Below are 22,293 nucleotides of genomic sequence, written 5' to 3'. Positions count from 1 at the left end.
GTTTATTGTGCGTACTCCAGCACCCTGGCCCTGATGTGAAGTGGGTTGACAGCGGGAAGCCTTTGTTCCGAGTGTCCACTCACCTGGTGTCCACCATCTACTCTCAGGTAGGAGGAAGCACAGGCACAGGCACATATTACATGACATTCCTGTGTATTAGCTGTATCATGGAGGGGGCAGCCATGGCCTAATGGTTAGCGCTTCGGACTTGTAACAGGAGGGTTGCCGGTTCGAACCCCGACCAGTAGGCACAGCTGAAGTGCCTTTGAGCAAGGCACCAAACCCCTCACTGCTCCCCGAGCACCGCTGTTGTTGCAGGCAACTCACTGCATCGGGATTAGTGTGTGCTTCACCTCACTGTGTGTTCACTGTGTGCTGAGTGTGTTTCACTAATTCATGGATTGGGATAAATGCAGAGACCAAATTTCCCTCACGGGATCAAATGAGTATATATACTTACTTATATAGAAACTGCACAACAGTGTTTTTTTGCTAATAAAAGACAAAATCATGTGTTGAGCGCACCCATGTATTAACCGCAATGGCCAATAGCCCAATGAATCAGAATCAGATCAGTGCTTGAATCTGAAAGAAGAATGAAGTAAATGAATACATTCCCACGTACAACTTGCCCTTTTTCAACTTCATAGCTGAATACATTTTGCAAAATCAATGTATAAACCTTGGTTAATAGGCGGGAAATGATAGTACATTTAAACACATTTCTTTAAATGACTATTGGATGTATGTACATATAGGATATCCATCCGACTATACATCCAACTGTGTGTCCTTCTATCCATCTATCAATGCCAAGTGTTGGTGCTACATCCATCCATCTATCCATCTATCCATGTGTTATGTTGTAATTGAAATTCCGTTCTTCTCTCTACATTTTTTTTCTTTTCTTTGATCAGGATCAGCACCTTCATAACTTCTTCCAGCACTGTCAGCACATGGAGATCTCCCCTCAGGCATCTGATGGAGAACTGGTCAAGTTCCTCAAGGTGAGACCGCTAACATGTCAGAGGGAATCTCAGGTTTTGTTTTTCCTCACGTGTAAATGTATGTACCGGTATGTGGATCTTCTTCAATTGGGGTCCACTAGAGGCCTCTCTCAGGTCTTAGTTCCCGGGCCCCAGTTATTGTTGAACATCATCCTCTGATACTGTACTTCACATAGTTACTCAGTGTTTTTTTTATCACAATATAAATATAAAAGAAATTACAGTAATAAGCACTGAGTATTTATTATTTTGAATTGCTAGTGTTATAATGAGATTCATAATGATGAGTTTCGTAATAACGGTGGTCTAATCATCCCCCTCAGAGCCTTCATGCCATGCAGGGTCATGTGATGATCAACTTCCTGCCCACCATCCTGAACCAGCTGTTCCACGTGCTGACCAGCGCCACCCACGAGGAGGTGGCCGTCAACGTGACCAGGTGAAGGGCAGAGCAAGCACCAACGTTTTTCGGGAAACACCAGTTAGCCTACAGCTAACTCACAGCTACTTTGCCTGTTTTTCTCACCTCTCCAACATGCATATTTCAACTCCTCTGTCACCCCTCCTCCCCCCATCAGGGTCATGGTTCACATAGTGGCCCAGTGTCATGAGGAGGGCTTGGAGCACTACCTGAGATCTTATGTGAAGGTAAGACAAACAACTGTTTTTCACACGCATATAGGCTTGTAAAAGGATGGGAAGGCATAATACTACAGAATGTAGGAGTATGTACTGTAGTATGTACAAGTATTTAGAAGAATATAGAGGAGTATACTGTATAGTATGTAGAAGTATATGGTGGTATACTACAATAGTAATAAATATATCAAGGTCACAATGATGAAATACATTTACACTAACTTTCTTAAATAACTTTGTAAATTGTTTTTACAAAAAAGCTATTATTACATTGTAAAACTACTTAACATTTACCTCCTTACCTCTAAAGTAATGTCGCAATAATGACAATTTCTACCCGTTCCAATCAGTACTGCCTTCTCAGCATGTGCACTGTCTCTGTGTTTGGTTCTCTGTGTGTATGCAGTATGTGTTCAGGCCTGAGCCCTACTCTGGCAGCAACAGTAAGTCTGTGCACGAGGAGCTGGCCAAGGCCATGACGGCCATCCTCAAACCCTCCACGGACTTCCTCACCAGCAACAAACTGCTCAAGGTGCTCACTCGCTCTGACACACACACCCACGCACACACACACACACACACACACACACACACACACACACACACACACACACACACACACACACACACACAGACTCTCAATACATTTATTGAAGTTAATGTATGTAAAATATATTTTGTGTGTGTGTGTAGTATTCCTGGTATTTCTTTGAAGCCTTGATGAAGTCTATGGCTCAGCACCTGATGGAAAGTGGCAAAGTTAAAGTAAGTGACTTCTATGATGTTGATGTTGTCTTTATGATGAAACAAGATCACTGGCAATGGCATTGTCATCATACTGTATATGACACCCAACAACAGTGTTTGTAACAACCGCTGTTCGTCTGTGTGTGTGTGTGTGTGTGTGTGTGTGTTTGCCTTTGCCAGCTGTCCCGTAACCAGCGTTTCTCCGCCTCTTTCCACCACGCTGTGGAGACGCTGGTGAACATGCTGATGCCCCACATCACCCAGAAGTACAAGGACAACCTGGACGCCGCCAGGAACGCCAATCACAGCCTGGCAGTGTTTGTAAAGGTGAGCCAGCCTGAGGAAGGGACCAACTACTGTTGTGATGTTGTTGTTGTTGTTGTTGTTGTTGTTGTTGTTGTTGTTGACTTCACTCTCGCCTGACCTGGAGATTCACAATTGCTAATTGCTTTAGGACAGTTGTACAATAGCCTACCATTTGTATGGAATTGTATGATATGACCTTGTCAGTCGACACGGCTCTTTGGAGATTATTTTTGCCAGATCCTATCCTTCAGCTTGTGAACAAATCCACATGTACTATGTCCAGGGGGAAGGGTGCAAGCCGCGAGTGGTATTTAGGAAGAGTGTGAAAAATACAAATACCCAAATAAAGGGGGAGCCCAGTAGCAAAAAACCCCTGAAACTGGATCAGATGCCTTTTAATATGTTTCAATATACTCTGCCTGAAGAAGGTCTGCCGACCAAAAGCTTGCACAGATTCTAAGTAAAAACCTTTTTTTTTGCACAGACTGGAGTGTGTGGATTTTTCTTATATATTTTTAATATGTTTCAATATCAAATACTATCAGTATCAGTACCGGTGGTATCAGTGCAGCTGTGTGCACAAAGGGCCGTTTTCCCACTCTTATGTTAAGCCAGTCTGGACTAGTTGAAAACTGCAATGGAAATCTCAATTAAGAAGAGGCTTTTAGTTTATGACGACGCTTTATCCATGTGTGGGAAATCGACCCAAAGTGTTCAATTGTAGCACAACAGTGTAAGGACATACTCAATTGCATTTTTATTCATCAGTTTTTAAATCTAAAATGCACAAGACACTTTGGATTTACTTGATTTGTAATGGAGAATGTATTGAGCCGTCTACAATAATGTGTTGATGTGTGATTCGCGGGGTTAAATCTCCATCTCTGCATCCTTCCTACAGCGTTGCTTCACTTTTATGGATCGCGGCTTTGTGTTAAAGCAGATCAACAACTACATCAACTGCTTCATGCCAGGAGACCCTAAGGTAGCCTAACTGTTTCCTCTCATATACAATTATAGTAAATCATAAGGATAGGTCAGCCTGGATGCAGCCTGGCTCTGGTAAAATGTTGGAAAGTCTGAAAATGTTTCAGTGGTATGCTAGATAGTGTTCCTATAATGGTGTCATTAACTCCACCTTGGTGCATTAGGATGGTCTGTGGTAAGGCTATACTCTCCTTAAGAGCATTGTTACAGCCACTAATAGACTTTTACACTACTTTTACACCAAATTCAGGCTTGATCATTCAGCCAATTGTATGCTATGAAGCAGGGCAGAAAGAACAGTGGTTATCACACTACAGATCACAATGGCGCCAGACCCATTCTCTCTGTGATAAAGGCTTGTCTGCTTCCTCCCACTGCTTCTGCAGACACTGTACGAGTTCAAGTTTGAGTTCCTGAAGGTGGTGTGCAACCATGAGCACTACGTCCCACTCAACCTCCCTATGCCCTTTGGCAAAGGCCGCATCCAGAGGTTTCAAGGTAAAGTAGCTACCCCGGTCAGTGTGCCTTAGTACTCATATCAGTGTGGCTCAGGAATGTCCACTTCCACTCACTCACAGTATCCCCATATTTACTGGCACAGAAATAGTCACTTTTGCACAAAACCGTTGATTTATTACATTGTAATGAGCTTTGTCTTTATTTCAGTAGCCTCACATGAATAGCTTAGCTTCAACCAATTAGCTACCAATTAGCATCACAGGTGAGCTCAACTGACTTGAGATGCTGACTGGTGGAAAAACAGTGACTGGCCAACCAACTTGGCCAACATGCTCTTTTACTTACCCTGGGCCAGCGGGCCATTGCTAATGTTGACCCCTGCTCACTCCTCTTAAAGGCAATTACAGTAAGTGTGAAACATGGGAATGCCTACCAAATATGCAACTGACTGAAGGAACGAGCTGAGTTCAGAGACAATTTCATCATGTTTTTAAGAAGTGGTTTTAAGAACCCTAATCTTGCAGCAGTCTGGTTCTTATACTGATGTGGTCAACATAGTCTCTCTCCTTCTCTCTGCCTCTCTCTCCTTCTCTCTCTCTTTCTCTCTCTCTCTCTCTCTCGTCCCTCTCTTTTGTATGCTAGTTATGCTTATACCCTTTTTGGAGGCTCATGGCAATCGTGTGGGGGGTAGGTGTGTGACCTGTGCACCATGTGCTCTACGCTCAAATGGAATGCTGTGATGTCAGCATTTCATAGACTGATTCTTCCCGCAAAGACTATGCTGATGCAAGGATGATGATGATGTCATTTCATGTCACAAAGCATCTTTACTGGTTTTGTTGCTGGGTTTTCCATTTTAGGCAGCTGTTTTTGTACTGCTCTTGGCACTATTATCTCAAAATAGTCATCAATTTACCAGTCATTCATTGTAGACAATATCAGTTTCCTATTCTGTTCATAAACATATATATCAGTATCAATATCATTCATTTCCATATCAGCCTCTTCTAGGAATCCCTATGCCCACCTTTGGATGGCTCTGCATGGGAGACTTTTTATTTTTACAGAAATTAAACTGGGGCATGAACATCTGCTGCTCCTTGTCAGTTTAAGCTACGAAGTATCTCTCCAGGAAATGATTGATGAATGAGGTTTTAAAGGAGTGTGTTGATGCATGCTGTGAGTGCTACAGGAGTGGATGGCATGTGTTCTGCATTGCTATCGCTGCACTCAGAAGGTCAGCAATACTGAACAAAATTCATATACCAGACAGAATGTCTAACTGTTTTGAATGTCTAACTCATTTTTTTCATTCTCACTCTGTTCTCTTCTGTCCTCTTCTCTCCTCTCTTCTCTTTTCTTCTCTTCTCACTCTGTTTTCCTCACTTCTCTTCTCCTCTCCTCTCCTTTCTTTCCTTCCCTTCTCTCTTTCTCTTCTCTTCTTCTCTTTTCTTCCCTTCCCTTCTCTCTTTCTTCTCTTCCCTTCCCTTCCCTTCTCTTTTCTCTTCTATTCTTTCGTTCTCCTCTCTTCTCTTCTCAGATCTGCAGCTGGACTACTCTCTGACAGATGACTTCTGCAGGAACCACTTCCTGGTTGGGCTGTTGCTGCGCGAGGTGGGCGGAGCCCTGCAGGAGTTTGGGGAGATCCGACACATCGCCATCCATGTGCTGAAGAGCCTGATGATCAAGCACACGTTTGACGATCGCTACGTCTCCAAGGTGAGGGGGCCAGAGCCTTTTTACCCTTGATGTTGGGCTTTTGACTGCAGGTTCACAAAACATATATGCAGAATATTTTTATTTAAACTCTAATGTTTGGTCTATGTAATGTATTCCATAATTATTCCATACAGACTGTTAAAGTACTGTAAAAATTAGTATAGAGATTAAAAAATAATATATTGTAAATTGCATTTACGTTTTGCATTGCAATGCTTTAGAAACTCTACAGTATGTATTATTATATACACTCATCTACATACATACAATCATTCAGTCATGTGTCTATACGTGTATATGCCATAAGTCTCTGACGTGTCTTTGTTGTGTGTTGTGTTGTGTTGTGTTGTGTTGTGTTGTGTTGTGTAGAGCCAGCAGGCGCGGCTGGCCACCCTCTACCTACCACTGTTTGGCCTCCTGCAGGAGAACGTGCATCGGCTCAACGTCAAAGAGAGTTCCGCCCTCATCAGCAACACCGCGGTAGGAACACACACAGACACATGAAGAAGTTTAGGAGCACACACTCACATGGCTCTCCCACAGTTGTACTTTAATCAGTATGTGTGCTCCCCAGAGCATTAAACTCTAGGCTAGATGAATGGCCTCTTGCTGTACCAGTAGAGCTACTGGGACATTAAAGAATGTATGTCCATACATTTTTAGGATCCCTGTGCTTCATTCACCTCTATGTTTCCGTGTGCCCTTCAGAATGGCCGAGATGACCCTCTCTCGGCCGTCTCCACGGCAACCCCACAGAGACCAGGAGGCAGCCTTGACAACAGCCTGCAGAAGGATGTGTTTGGGGTCATCTCTGGAACAGGTTGGCACTCCGCTTGCAAATATCTCCACAGCTAAAACCAACACCTTTTACCTTTTCTGCGCCTTCGTCTGTCTATCTAAGACAATTCCACCCTCTAGAGAAGTTGTATGTGGAGTTTGATTGGCTATTTTTCCCTCCTCTGCCTCGTTGGTCCAGCCTCTCCTCACGCCACGTCCACGCCCAACATCAGCTCTGTGAGGCACGCAGACTCCCGAGGCTCACTAATCAGCACTGACTCTGGCAACAGCCTTCCTGACAAGAGCAGTGAGAAGACCAACTCCCTGGATAAGGTACTACACTGCCCCCTGTGGCCAGAGGACAAAACGTTCTGTGTTGAACAATGTCATCTATCCATATCCATTGTCTGTCTGTCTGTCTCTCTCTGTCTATCTAGCTAGTTATTTGTCTCTGTCTGTCTGCCTTTCTGTCTGTCTGTCTGTCTGTTCTGTCTGAAATTTTGTCTGTCTGTTCGTCTCTGTCTATAATTTTGTCTGTCAATCCATCTCTCTGTCTGTCTGTAGGATGCTACTTGTCTATGTGTGTGTACTCTATGTGTGTAAGCTCTATAGTTGTGTTCCTCTTGTTAGGTCAGTCTGACACACACCTGCTCCTTCTTGGTGTATTGGTGTATAGGACCACATTCTCTCCTCAGTAACACAGCTCCTCTAACCTTTCACCTCCAAACCCTGGTGACTTCTCACCCTTGACCCCTGGCAGCCGCGGGAGCGGTTCACCCGCCGGCACACCCTCACGGTGCTGCCGATCCCACCCGAGGCCGACGACGCCGCCGCCCCTCCGAGCCGGGCGGCCAAACGCATCACCATGGACTTCTCCCTGCTCCCGAGCCACGCCCCACAGCTCGAGCACACACTGCACGCGCCCCAGCACGACATCCAAGTAAACGCACGCTCTCTCTCGGAGTGGACGTGTGAAGAGTGTGTGCAGTGTCCCAGACTGGGGGAGTGATTTTCCTCGACCCTGTGTGTTTCTCAAAAATGGCTCTCTTCAAGCCCTGCACTGATCTTCAACTCCTATGAGGGCCAGTTCTTCACTCTTCAGTTGTTTAATGTAGTGTTGAGGATCATATGGACTTCCTTTCCAGTGAGACAGTGGACTTGCTAATTTAGGTGAATGAATGAGAGGCTGATCAGCAGAGATGGAATTAAATTAGCATCTTACTGTAATTTCCTGACTACCTTCAGTCATTCACTAAGGCCTGGATCACACTGAAAGAACTGTAGCAGCGGTGGATTGCACCACTCAGACTATAACAATTAGATTAATTTGAACAAAGTTCACTCTCTTGGCTAAGTAATGATAAGTACTTGTCTCTGTACAATGGAAAGAAATGTCCCACCCATATAAAAAATATTACTGCTTTGATTGGTCAGAATGTCTGAAAAGTCTCAGGATACATTGCAGTAAGCTGATATTTATATTTATTTATTTATCTATTTATTTAGAGTGGGGAGTTATGTTCTGTAATTTCGACCAAGTTCAATACTCCCAATAGCTCCCATATCAACAGTGTAATTCTAGCGGTGCCGACCGCTCTGCTGGCCAACCATAGCAAACTTTCCGCTGGTCAGTGTGATCCACACCTAAAAGGCAGAACTTTCAGTGATCGAATTCATTCAGGGGAAACTCAGAGAGAAAATAAAACTCAAACTTAAAAACAAATTCAAACTGGACCTGCGCCGGAGCTTCTCTTCTCTCCCCTTTGTGCTCTTGACCTTCCACTCCTCCTCTGCTGAGAGACACGTTCTCACCTGGAGCTTATAGAAATGAGAGAGCTTACCTGAGATACACCTGTTCCCACACTCTGTTTTTCTCATATTCGGCCTCCTGGAGGTATCTCCGCCTAGCGGGATATTTGATGTGGATATGCAGTGTTTATCCAGCTAGAACGTCTCCTTTCCTGAAGGAGAAAAGTAGGTGTGAGGGTGGTGTGTGTTTATTCAGGTGTATGTTTGACACTAGAGGTATATGGCAGAGCTGTACTTTATAGATATGCACTTTGATGTTTGTGTGTGTGTGTGTGTGTGTGTGTGTGTGTGTGTGTGTGTGTTTGTGTGTGTGTGTGTGTGTGTGTGTGTGTTTAGACGCAGTCAGCCTCTGCTCTGGGGAGCTCACTGTTGCGCTGTGATAAACTGGAGCGGGACGAGATCAAGAACCTGCTCATGTGCTTCCTGAATGTACTCAAGAGCATGTCAGAGGGTGAGCCCCCCCTCCACACACACACAGAGACAGACTCATGCACACACACACACACACACACACACACACACACACACACACACACACACACACACACGGAGACAGACTCATGCACACACACACACACACACACACACACACACACATACACACTCACAGATATACACACTTTGAAAGGTGAATAAACTCTAATAAGAGGCAGCTAAACTGTTTCTGAAATTTCAGATGGTTAAACTGTCTTTACTTGCGTTTAGGCTCCATTACAGCCCTGGACACACACACACACACACACACACACACACACAGTGGTTGACTGAAACTGATATCTCTCTTCTGTAGATGCTCTGTTTACGTACTGGAACAAGGCCTCACCCTCTGAGCTCATGGACTTCTTCACACTGTTAGAGTGAGTGTCTGTTCAGACATATAGTTAGCATACACACACACACAAACACACTTTCTCTCTCTCTCTCTCTTTCTCTCTCTCTATTTTTCTCTATCTCACAATCAGTCAGTAGTACCTACCTAGACTGTAGCATCAAAGTAAATACAGATTTTCTTTCTCCTGATTCTCTCTTTCTCTCTGTCACTCTGTTCCCCTGTTCATATGTTCTGTTTCCTCTCCAAGGGTGTGTCTCCATCAATTCAGATACATGGGAAAGAGATTCATCGCCAGGTAAAGTCATCCAGTAATGTCCTTCTAGACATTGAGATACTGTGAAATCCATCATCATTTGTTAAACATATGCATAAACTAACTACATACTACCTCAATCAGTTAGCTTCATCTATCCAACTTTTTCAAATCGTAAGTTATCAGTATACAAACAAACACACAAACAACCTCACAAACAAAACTATTTTGAAGAAGCAACTACACACGTACTATGTCTGTATGTTAGGAATGCACATAATCCTACCATACACACACACACACACATACACACACACACACACACACACACACATACCTACATACACAGTGCTGAGTTCTTCAGTTCCCTCACTCTCTGTTTCTGTTGGCTGATTGGCTGGCGAGTGTAATGTAGTTGACAGTAGCTGCCCCTCCTGGTCGCCCCTCCTCTGTGGGTAAGAGCTGCTCAACACTGCCCCCCTCTGGCTTCCTCACACACTTATTTTTATCACCTCTTCGTGGCTTGGTTGCATGCTGTGGTGGCAAACTCACACACACACAAACACAAACTCTCTCTCTCACACACACACACACACACACACACACACACAAGCATAAAAAAATATTGATATATATTTGTTTCTTTTGCTTGATTGTGTGCTTGCTTGCTTTTCGCCACCCTGTGTGAGATTTTGCATGACTAGAAAGCTTGGATTTGGTTGCTTATTATTCTCTCATTACTCTGAAGCCCTCACTCATACATTCCCATCATGCACCTGTACACTAATTGAATACTACAACAATGTACTGTAGGGCTTGAAGAGTATCAGTATCCGCACAAGTCTTGCTGTACAGTGAAGCATCATGACGTACCTGTAGGTCATTCTGTTTTTTGTGATCGGCGTGATTTCAGCAGTGATGTATTCTCATGCACATTCTAGACCCTAATTTAAATACTGGGCAAAGGAATAAGTCAGTCAGTGAGCAAAGTGTCTTGTGCATGAACTAAAGCTTTTGTGTGGCGTGTGGGAGTATTACAGTGACTTATAGTACCAAATAGGTTTTGTGTAGTTATTGAATTTGCTTTGGTTAGACTTTAGACTTTGCCCGCCATTTAAATTAGGGCCTTTTGTGTCTGTGTGTGTGGTTATGGGTTTGGATATGGATTGTTTGATAAGCATGCTGATTGGCGTATGAGTTGATTGACAATCCATGTAGCCATTGATTGACAGTGTCCTCTCTTTTCTCTCCTTCTCAGGAACCAGGAAGGGGTGGGCTGTGCGTCTGTGGACAGGAAGTCTCTGACTCTGCCTGTTTCTCGCAACAGAACGGGGGCACTGCACACACGCCTCCACCAGCTGGGCAGCCTGGAAAACTCACACACATTTAACAACAGTAAGCACCATCACTACACAAGCAGACACAGACACACACACACACACACACACACACACACACACACACACGCACACACACCGACTGTCTGTCAATGTCTTTATTTCTCTTTCTTTCAAACAGACACACACACACACACACACACACACACACACACACACACACACACACACACACACACACAGACACACACACATCACTCTGTCACTCTCCTTTGAACCCATGCTCCCAGGGAATTTAGCTGCACGCTTTTTTCTTCAGCGCTTGTCTTTCCTCCAACATCATCAGCCTCATTTTCTTCTTCACTGTGTTTGCCGACATGGCTGCTCAGCCTTCTCGACACAGTGGTGCATTATGGGTAAGAAGAGGCCTTCGAGACTTGAGACATGCAGTATTTAGAACATTTGTCTGTGTGTGTGTGTGTGTGTGTGTGTGTGTGTGTGTGTGTATGTGTGTGTGTATGTGTGTGGCTAATACACCAAGAAATACTGTGTGTCTTTGGTTGTGTCCAGTAACTAAGTGTTTGAAAACTACTATATTTTGTCCACTTCAGTGTTACGTGTCTAGTATTTTGGCTGAGCAATGTATTTAAGGGATAACATGATCAGAAACAAGATGGTGCTATGAATATGAGTTGTCATGGTAGAGTGCTGTGGTTATAGCTAGTGGCTGTTGAGATTGCCTGTAGTCAGTGAAGTTATTTTTCTCTCTTTGTGTTGTTTTGTGTTGTTTTAGTATAAGAAAGATCTCAAATGTTCTTGGGATTTCTGTAGACAATGGTAAGAATGTTTCAGGTTGATAGCCACATTTCATTTTCCTCTTTTGAAATGTCCTTTTGTCTTTGTCAAGTTGGCTTGTTTTTTTTTTAAACTAAATATTAATATGTATAATTAATAATCATGGTGAATCAGTCCAACATGGGACCCCTTTACTCCTCCGTCCCTACTTTTATTCCCTACTGAATTTTTGAATCAGATTTTTTTTTCTCGTTCTCCTTCTCATCCACTGCACTGTTACACAACCTCCTCCTCCACAGACGATTTACACATCATGATGTGCACACGGAACACAGTGATGAACTTATTCTTAAATATGTTACGTTACATCTGTATATACAGTATATACTATTAAGTGATATGTTATAGATTGAGTAATTTACTATGCATTAATGAATATGTTACAGCTGGAGTAATATGCTTTTTGTTGAGTACATAACATTACTAAATCCTCCTCTCCCTATGTTATGTTTGACTTTGCCATAGCATTAAGCTATAACATGTTTTAACAAACTATATTAACAAGCTATTGTCAATACTGTATAGTAGAAGTGAGGGAGTGAGATATAGGTATGCTATAAAAAATAGATACAGATGCAATGCTAATGAGTAGCGTATATTCATGTTCTGCATTTTAGAAGATTCATCAACATTATTTAATGAAGCCTGAAATAAAAAAAAATTATTTGCTATATGTACATATCTGCAGGAGCAGATTGCAGATCTTCTGGTTGATTAAAGCCATTTAGAGTTAGATATAGTGTATAAGTGAGAGAGATATTGTATAATGAGATACAGATATGGTAGTAATGGTCAACTAGATAGATGGGTCAACATCATCATCTAATTAAGTTTTAGAATAATCTGCTGAATGTATAGATCTATAGGAGCTGATAGCAGATCTCCTGGTTGATTATGTATAGATCGATAGGAGGAGATAGCAGATCTCCCGGTTGGTTATGTATAGAATGTCCCTCACGGGATCAAAAGAGTATATATACTTAGATCTATAGAATGAGATAGCAGACCTCCTGGTTGATTATGTGACTGTGCGTATAATGATCTTGTGTTCTGCTCATCTTCCCAGTGTACTCCCACGGAGACGCGGACCAGTCAGTGCTGGAGGCCAACGTGTCCACTGAGGTGTGCCTGACCGTACTGGACACACTAAGTGTTTTCATCATGGGCTTCAAGGTAACGTTCAACTCACTGGGACTGTTCCCGAGAGTCTCGCCCAAAACAGCACAGCACAACCAGTATGTCTGTGTCCATTTGACGTTATTAGTAGGGTTGCAACGGTATGAGATTTTTGTGGTATGATGATTGTATCTGATTTCATGGTATATTGTAGTGTGTCTGTAAGTCAGAAGTTACCAAATTAGCCAGGAGCCAGGATGTTGAGAATCATTTTAGTAGTGCATTTTATAATGGCTTGGGGTGATTTAGGATGGTGTCCTCAAAGATGGCCCAACAGGGTTGATATGTTTTCTCCTTGTGTAGCTACTTAACGTCTATTCCATTGTGTGTGTGTGTGTGTGTGTGTGTGTGTGTGTGTGTGTGTGTGTGTGTGTGTGTGTGTGTGTGTGTGTGTGTGTGTGTGTCTTCCTCCCCATCCTCCCCTCTCAGACCCAGCTGTGTGCGGACCTGGGACACAACCCCCTGATGAAGAAGGTGTTCCAGGTGCACTTGTGCTTCCTGCAGATCGCCCAATCAGAGATTGCGCTCAAGCAGGTCTTCACCTCGCTGCGCACCTTCATCTACAAGGTAGTTATTTAAGTGTGAGAAAAATTAAGAACTAATATTCTGTACATATCTTTTCAACATTTTCACATGCTAACAGTAGTGTCAAGTAAAATAAATTGGCATGACAAAGACAGTTTATAATATAAATAATACATAATTAATGATAATATAATTGTGCATGTTTAATTGCAATTTGCATGCAGTCCAGAAAGGCTGACAATGAAGCCATTTTTAAACTGCTGTTACTGCACATGGTGGTGCATCGCAAAAACAGATGATAGGGTAGGCATTCAGCAGTGTAACACACATGGTAGGGTAGGGCTACAGCAATGCAATAACTTCAGATAACAGTTTGCTGCACAACAGCTCACATCTTCTGACTGCTAGGTTTTAAACCAACTTCCTAAACATAATAGACAGGTCCAATGCTCTTCCTTGTGACATAGAGTCATGAAGTCTTAAATGTATTTTCTCTTATTTTTCTCTTATCCACCATATTGACTACCACTAATATGTAGTTTTTTCGTCTTTATTATTGCCTGAATTTGGCAAGCAGCACCTATAGCTGCAGAAGCAAATCAGAAAGTAACTACTCTCAGTTCTATTTTATGCTTTCATAGACACAAACACACACATGCACACACACTTGAAGTTTAATCTGTATGTAAATGTATTTATTTGATGTAGAATCTTAATGAGATATCAGTGTAATACATAGTAACGGTGTTAATGATAATAATGTAGTAAGTATGTAATATAATGTAAATGTAGGTCAAGGTTGAAAGGCATCTGAACAGTTGAAGGACCGTAGATGTTGCTTGGCGGTAGCTGTTTCTTAGCTGTCCACAATGATGTAAGACCTGTCCTGCTCCCCATGCTCTACACACCTGTCCACGTTCAAACAGCCCAGTCACCCTGGAGCATTAACAAGATATTGATTAAAGATATGAGAGCAACATTCAACATATTTTCTCAATATCAGCATCAATTTACGCAATTTAAGGACGTTTACTGTAATAACAATGGCGGATGACCAAAGTGCTCGTTTCCTGTATATGGGTTAAGCCTAGTTCTACACTACAAGATAGCTTTGATGAAGATCTCCATAGAAAATATAGTTGTACTTGGTATAACGTTTTACTTACGGTATATGATGGGCATGTTGCTGCAAAGCACAGGACCATCTTGCTTGGTTATTTCCTGCCACATCTGGCCATAGGCCACAACCCAGCCTGTTAGAAAAAAAATGGAAAAAGGTTGACTGTGGACATGAATAAACAGTTTGTGGCCTATCTATGCTTTTCCCACAAAAGTTCAACTCTGGGCATAAGTTAGCAGTTTGAGGTCTATGCTATTTGCATTCTTACTTGCTGGTTCACCAGGCTGCACATCCTCTCCGGTCTCAGTCTCCTCCATGTTTGCCCTCTCACTGACTGGTCCATCCTTGTTCTCTGATGACCTCTGCTCCTCCATAAGGTGGTCAAGGGCCCATTCAGCCGGGAAATGGCAGCTAGAGCCAGAGCCGGCTGTGACAACATCAACAACAACGACAACAGCAACATTTGAGTCAGACAGGCAGCGACATTCAACATTGACTCATTGTCTCAATATCAACATCAGTATCAATTTAAGGACATGTATTAACAGTGGCAAATGACCAAAGTGCCAGTTTCCTGCATATGGATTGAATTTAGTCCTACACTTCAAGACAACTTCAATGAATATCTCCACTGAAAATATAACCAATAACGGAATAACTAAAAACATTTACTTACAGTATATGATGGGCATGTTGCTGCAAAGCACAGGACCATCTTGCTCGGTTATTTCCTGCCACATCTGGCCATAGGCCACAACCCAGCCTGTTAGAAAAAAAAATGGAAAAAGGTTAACTGTGGGCATGAAGAAGCAGTTTATGATCAATAATACTATGCCCATGAAAGCTAAACTGTGGGCATATATGTTTGTGGTTTCAGGTCTGCTATTTGCTTTCTTACTTGCTGGTTCAGCAGGCTGAAGATCCTCCATTTTTGCCTTCTCACTGGCTGGTTCAGCAGGCTGAAGATTCTCCTCAAGCAGAGTATCCTCCATATTGGCCTTTTCACTGGCTGGTTCAGTAGGCTTAAGATCCTCTCCGGCCTGAGTGTCCTCCATCTTGTTTTGTCCCCAGCCTCTCTGGAGCACCCAGTGTGGCTTGCGCCTCACTTGAACAGCCCGCAGAGAAGACTTCAGTCTTTCCTTAAGTTCTCCAGGGGCTCCATCTTCCTGCATCCTTCTTCCAGCAGTGTCCACGTTAGCGGTTTCAGCTGAGTGGTTTCTTTTGGTCAACCTGGTGTTCAGCCCAGATGACAGATGTTTCTTCGGGTCAATCTTTTTCTCTGACTTGGTCATGGCCATGGCAGAGTTGCGACAGATTCTATAATTCTTTGTCCTCTGTCGTGCCCTCCTTGGTCTGAGCCGGTCTCGGATGGTATTGAAGATGGCTCTCATGGCTTCCATGAAGCAGCCACGCTCTCCTCTCACCTCCATCTTCAAATAGGCCTCTATTTGGTCTAAAGATGTTTAAAATAGTCTGCTTTTCAATCCTTTTGTAGTAATAGATGAGGAAATACTGGATTAACAATATCAAACAATTATGAAAACAGATGATTAATGAATAAGTGCAGAATCGCCAGCAGAAAGCTCTCTCTCAATGTTATCTCTGGTGCAGCCAGGTCAAACTGATGCAGTGTTCTACCTCAGTATTCTACTTTGCGCTACTTAGAATCAATGATTGTTGAAGCTCTGTTCTAGAATCTTTGCTTAGAATGTTCAGAACATTCCAAATAGTGATGTCGGCAGAGTTCTAGAACGCTTGTTGTAATGATTTAAATCCACACATTCAAGATTTATTTTTGTCAAGTCAAGTTATTCCAATTTAATTTAATTGCATTTAGTTTGCACATTTAATGCAACAGGGTTGACCCAAAGTGATTTACCAATTATAAAATAACAATGATAACAATAATGCAATAATAATACAATGCAAAATACCTACATATGAAGAAATAAAACAATAATACTCATATTAATGTCAAGTCAAGTCAGATTTATTTATAAAGCGCATTTAACATGCACATAGTGCAATCCAAAGCGCTCCACAAACAAGACACATAACAACAAGACAAAAGATGCCTTTGTGTTATTATTACTAATTTGTTTAATGCAGGCTTAACCATTTTAAAACTGTTCACTGTTCATTTTAACTATTGTAATGTTCATATTATTTTAGTCGCTTTTTTACCCTAGCTAAAAGTGTTTAATTTGCTCGTGTCATGTCATGTTGTTCCCACCCCTTACCCACTCTTTCCCCTTTACCCTTAATGCCTTTCCCCCTCACCCCGGCCTTTCCCAGTTTCCGTGCACATTCTTTGACGGGCGGGCGGACATGTGTGCGTGGTTCTGCTATGAGATCCTGAAGTGCTGCAACTCCAAGCTGAGCTCCATCCGCAGCGATGCCGCCCACTTGCTCTACTTCCTCATGAAGAGCAACTTTGACTACACTGGCAGGAAGTCCTTTGTCCGCACACACCTGCAGGTGAGTTAAGCTGATGAAGGCAATTAGGCCGTGTTCCTGATGACTCATGAGTGTTACTGAGTATTTTGAGCAATGAGTGCTGGGTCATGTTCCTGAGTGTTCCTGAGTATTTTGAGCAATGAGTGGGTCATGGGTCATGTTGCTGAATGGGTTATGGTGATAGGTGAGGTTGTGACCCGTGGCTGCTGCCATCCACAACCCTGTATTGTTTGTACTTTGGGCTTTAAAATTGCTTAATATATTTTGAGATGTATTCACATGCTTTTCATGCTACACAAGTTGTTTTGAACGTATGTGAGTTCAAATGAGTTTCTATACAGTACATATACTAAACTGATCTGGTTTTCAGAGTGTCTCATTGTTCCTCTTCATTGTGCTGAAGCTGTTCCCTCTGACTCGCGTCCCTGCAGGTGGTCATAGCAGTGAGTCAGCTGATCGCTGACGTCATCGGGATCGGAGGAACACGCTTCCAGCAGTCCCTCTCCATCATCAACAACTGTGCCAACAGTGACAAGACCATCAAGGTGAGAGAAGCCATATCTGTTTCTGAGTCGAGAGTGAAGAAGGAATAGCCAGATGGGAGGATGAGTATGTCAGGGTACTTGAAACACAATCGTTTCATTCAAGTATAGCCGTCCCTCATATATGTTGTTACCCACCAATACAAAAAAAAAAAAGAATAGCCGTCCCTTGGAGTAGTTAGATAGATAGAGATAGATAGGTAGATACTTTATTGATCCCCAAGGGGAAATTCAGGGGGTCTCAGTAGCATACAGACATCACACACAGCATGCACTTACAGTTCACATTCCTGTTTCAAAACACTTACAACAGATCTGTTCAAACCTTGACACCTGTTTGTGGATGCTTTTGTCCTTAGGTCCTCTATCTTTTGTCCTTTTGTCCTCTAGCATTCTATTCAGCAAAATGGACAAATGATGGAGCTTATTTTTTTAATGCGACTCATATCGCTGAGTGGATATTTATCTATGTCTACCCCCCCCCCCACAGCACACAGCGTTCCCATCAGACGTGAAGGACCTGACCAAGCGGATCCGTACGGTGCTGATGGCCACGGAACAGATGAAGGAGCACGAGAACGACCCTGAGATGCTGGTGGACCTGCAGTACAGCCTGGCCAAGTCCTACACCAGCACCCCGGAGCTGCGCAAGACCTGGCTGGACAGCATGGCCCGCATCCACGTCAAGAACGGAGACCTGTCTGAGGTCAGAGGTCAAAGGGGTCAGGGGTCATGCCAGGGTCAGAGGTCAAAGACTTCAAGGTCTTTCACCTGGGTTGCTAAGGTGTTTTTTGTGTATCAGGTTGTTAGATGATTCATTGGCCAATTAAACCTCAGTATAGCTCTACTTTATTGGCTAAACGTAGTGTCTGTCACTCTCGTCAGTCATTCATTCATTTAGTCTGCCAGTTAATCAAACCGAAGTCTTTGTGTACTCCAGAGAAGCACAATTTTATTAATGTTTGTGCTCTTTTGTATATGCTCCCAGTTATCATGAAAGCAACATTTCAGCATACCTGGTCCTATACCAAGTCATATCTCAATGAAATGTACTACAAGTTGATGAAGAGCACTTGACTTCACAACAACTCTATCTGCTCTATCTCTAACTACGCCTTTGTGTTTGGTCCTCAGGCGGCTATGTGTTATGTGCATGTCGCTGCGCTGGTGGCAGAATACCTGAGAAGAAAAGGTGAGTCTCAGGCCTTTCAGACTTAGTGCAGTTACACCTGTGGTCCACACGGGGGCGCTACAGTAGCCCTCACACAAGAGCTGTCTTCCCTGTGTCTACAGCCCTGCCTCACACAATCATGTATACACTGATGTCATTATCTGTACACATGCGTGAGTCCATGGAAATTTAATTTTCTATGTCTATAAGCAATATCCTGTTGTTTACAGTCAGTTGTTGGGGATGTACTTCACCACATGACCAGATAGCCATCACACATCCATCCTCTTAGGTTCCTGTCTCTCACTGATGCCAGAGAGGACACAAACAAAGCAGATTGTTAAACACCTCAATATGAGCCTAAATGTACAGTACCTCATCCAGAAGAATTGGACACCATTGCAGTAATTCAGTAGCATAGCTACCCTAGTGTCAGGCAAAGGAAGAAATAGTTTTATCGAACTTATGAGAGTTTGAAAAGTTATCTAAAAAAAGTGAGTTGAATTCATCAGGTGTTTGTACAGTATGTGTTTTTTTTTTTATTTATTTGTTCCATAAATCCACATTTTAGTTATATGATAGGATGCACTTTATCTTAACAGAAACACTGGCAATGAGCATTTCATCTATTTGTGTACACCACCCTAAACATCATATAAGGAGTCCCGCACATATGCAACATGCACACACAAACATGCACGTTTGCCCTCAACATCGCCTCTGTCCACACGTCCAAGGGTCGCTTCTGAGCTCCCATGTGGAATTCTCGGCGAATTCTGATAAGACCGCACACAGGCTCATCAGGCACTCTGGAATCTGCGCCAGTCACATGTTATGCAATGTGAGTGAACGTCGGCCCGTGCCTGTGACCTGTGGGAGGGGAAGAGGAGAGAGAGAGAGAGGGAGGGAGGCTGTAGTCCTACCGATGACCCCAACCACGCCTCTCCTATCATGGGAATGTTATCAGAGAGAACCTCCCCCCTCCCCTCACTATATTGTCATCAACACCCTAACCTTGAGGCCCTGGAGCAGAGGCACAGCCCTGAACTCATGTTCAAGTTGGCCCAGTGTGGCTCTCCTGAAGCGTGCAGGAGAGACAGTGCATGAGATGTGCACTGAAGATATACGCGCCAAGCACAACATTCTCCCTGAAAAGAGCATTGCAAAATGAATGCAAAATGTAAAACACTGGACTGATCAATACATGTAATCTGTGTCGATGTGTCTTGTGTTGATAGTCATGTCCTGTCTTATTGGGCTAACACGATCAGTGTTTAGATCACCAATTGAAATATAAAAATGTGAAAATAAATTCTGTTGCAATTAGTTTTGGGTCAGACCTTACTTTGCCTGGACTATTAGCTCCGTTGTAGTATTTATGCAAACTAGCTATATGTACATTATGCCCTGTTTGCCCATATTAACAAACAATTTCAAAAAACTTGTAATACATTTTTTGTTTGTCATGGTAATAATATTCATGGTGAAGGTCATTTTTTTCCCCCCATTTGCATAAGAAAAGTATTGAATAGGCTAGAATAGGGTATATTTGGGTCTTTTTCGAAACTTTCCCCTATTGGGATTCTTCGGGGCTTTTTTCCCCTTACTCAGGACATATTGAGGATACAAAATCAGTTAAGTTTTCTTCTGTTGCAGTTTGTTCAACCTAAAATGACTGGACTAATAGCACCATGAAAACTGTATTTAAAACATTCCCTTGTGCAAACTACGGTGCCACCAATAGAACAAATTTCAACATTACAGGTGCACAGAATTTCCGATCAGACAATCACATACAAATGACATTAAAGCACATACAAAATATATCATTATTTGTGAATGAGTTACAAACATTTACACAAATGTTTTACCAATATCCCAACTCATACTTATTTCATCAAATCATCATTAAAACTGCGTAAAGTGGTCCTTTACAATTATCATTGTTGTTATTATTATTACCATATTCGGGCCCTTATACAGAGCACCTTACAGAGACCAAATACAGGGACAGTCTCCCTGTGGCAACTCAGGTTTAGGTGCCTTGCTCAGGGGCGGGCAGGAGAGGCAGTTGGGAATCAAATTCACAACTTTCTGGCCTCTACTTGAAAGCCAAGTTCCTCTACACCACCACCATCCCTGTCATTGCACATGATCCATATGTGGTGTACCTGGCTCTGATAACACTTATCACAGCATCACCTGTCACTTATCACTAATGGTCTCTCTCGTGACTTGAGCAGGAATGTTCCGGCAGGGATGTTCCGCATTCCGCGTGGTCACGCCCAACATTGATGAGGAAGCGGCCATGATGGAGGACGTGGGCATGCAGGACGTCCACTTCAATGAGGTCAGACTTGCTGGGCATTGTGGGATACTGGTGGTTGGCTGTGAAGGCTCTGGGACAATACAGTAGTCCAAACTTCAGAACTCATATGCTAATAAACTTTGTATGTATAATTTACTGATAGTATATATAAGTCTATGTAATGTTATACTATCTATACTAACTGCCGTCATACTGAATGATAGCTACACACATGGCTAATGATTTGATTTACAGTTTTTCTCGATTGCTTTTACCTGCTTAAGTAAACTAGAACCCACTTGGTCTTCATAACTACTTTCTTTGGACAGCAGAAGTCATCTCTTGCGAATGTGTTCACACATTTTCATTGGGTTCACACATTTCTCACACCCTTTTGCAAAACAGTTAACACAGGTGTCATTCAAAAGCCCCAAACTCTATTGGTTTTCCCATGCTAAACAAAAGGAAAACATCTTTTCAGGTGGTATATATTCCTTGCATAAGTCTGAATCTCTGATACACCTGTGTGAAACTCCTTTGCACAATTCTTCAATCAGCAATCATTCATTATACATAAGAGATGTCTGTTCTGTGTTGCTATTTAGGCAAGTATCATCTAATGCACATTTAGACAAAGTACTGTATTGCCTATTTGGTGGAGAAAACAGTACAAAAGGTGTTTACTGTAGGTCTATTTTGATGAAAAATGACCAAGTTGTAGTTCAATGAAATTTACTGTATCTTGCTAGGTATTTACTGTATGTCTTACATGTCAATGGCAGTTACATCTTGGGAGGAATGAATGAATTATTTTTTTATTCAGTACATTTTGTCTTTTCACAGTTTTTTTCTGATACCAGAAAAATGAGAAAGCAATGGAACAGTCATAGCAAAAATGCTCATTTTGAGAACTAGATTTTGCATTTTGTTGTCCAGTGTGTAATGATTGATTAAAGAGTGTTTTTTAATTGGCAACAAGTTGTAGTGTTTGAAGGGAAGATTTGCTTTTGCTGCATGTTTTAAGTGTTTTGAGAGAGTAACAGCCTTTTGCAAGCAAAACGTGTCATTTTGTCCAGAGTGCTTTTGTTCAGACACGGGTGTTAACTGTTTTGAGAGCGTGATTTCAGAGTTGACACAGGTATCAAAACGATCGATAAAAACTGTAACAATTCTGTTGATAATTATATACATCTCTACATGAATTATAACAAGCCAATGAACATGGCCATTATTAAAAATGTGAATTTTGTGCGATGTGTCCCTCCAA

The 22,293-nt window shown here is 42.5% G+C and overlaps 1 protein-coding gene across 1 annotated transcript in view; it reads left to right on the top strand.

Moving 5' to 3' along the window:
- The window catches only part of dock9b (dedicator of cytokinesis 9b), a 75,026-nt gene that overhangs the window by 40,774 nt on the left and 11,959 nt on the right, over nucleotides 1-22,293 (top strand). Inside the window, exons 22-45 of the mRNA XM_076296749.1 lie at nucleotides 21-107; nucleotides 918-1,007; nucleotides 1,331-1,446; nucleotides 1,586-1,655; nucleotides 2,053-2,178; nucleotides 2,340-2,411; nucleotides 2,574-2,720; nucleotides 3,601-3,684; nucleotides 4,073-4,184; nucleotides 5,686-5,864; nucleotides 6,234-6,344; nucleotides 6,573-6,684; nucleotides 6,841-6,974; nucleotides 8,787-8,901; nucleotides 9,241-9,307; nucleotides 9,530-9,577; nucleotides 10,794-10,930; nucleotides 12,794-12,900; nucleotides 13,333-13,470; nucleotides 16,844-17,026; nucleotides 17,437-17,550; nucleotides 18,038-18,253; nucleotides 18,682-18,739; nucleotides 20,962-21,068. Coding sequence (XP_076152864.1) covers nucleotides 21-107; nucleotides 918-1,007; nucleotides 1,331-1,446; nucleotides 1,586-1,655; nucleotides 2,053-2,178; nucleotides 2,340-2,411; nucleotides 2,574-2,720; nucleotides 3,601-3,684; nucleotides 4,073-4,184; nucleotides 5,686-5,864; nucleotides 6,234-6,344; nucleotides 6,573-6,684; nucleotides 6,841-6,974; nucleotides 8,787-8,901; nucleotides 9,241-9,307; nucleotides 9,530-9,577; nucleotides 10,794-10,930; nucleotides 12,794-12,900; nucleotides 13,333-13,470; nucleotides 16,844-17,026; nucleotides 17,437-17,550; nucleotides 18,038-18,253; nucleotides 18,682-18,739; nucleotides 20,962-21,068 — 2,730 coding nt within the window. The remainder of the gene's footprint in view (nucleotides 1-20; nucleotides 108-917; nucleotides 1,008-1,330; nucleotides 1,447-1,585; nucleotides 1,656-2,052; nucleotides 2,179-2,339; nucleotides 2,412-2,573; nucleotides 2,721-3,600; nucleotides 3,685-4,072; nucleotides 4,185-5,685; nucleotides 5,865-6,233; nucleotides 6,345-6,572; nucleotides 6,685-6,840; nucleotides 6,975-8,786; nucleotides 8,902-9,240; nucleotides 9,308-9,529; nucleotides 9,578-10,793; nucleotides 10,931-12,793; nucleotides 12,901-13,332; nucleotides 13,471-16,843; nucleotides 17,027-17,436; nucleotides 17,551-18,037; nucleotides 18,254-18,681; nucleotides 18,740-20,961; nucleotides 21,069-22,293) is intronic.

Source organism: Alosa pseudoharengus, unplaced genomic scaffold, assembly GCF_046254945.1.
Source record: "Alosa pseudoharengus isolate Yale_2024_CS ecotype anadromous, Long Island Sound unplaced genomic scaffold, YU_APseudo_1.1 YU_APseudo_1.1_scf_20, whole genome shotgun sequence".
Lineage (NCBI taxonomy): Eukaryota > Metazoa > Chordata > Actinopteri > Clupeiformes > Clupeidae > Alosa > Alosa pseudoharengus.
The sequence above is the reverse complement of the archived record's forward strand: the minus strand, read 5'-3'. Positions and strand labels throughout refer to the sequence as shown.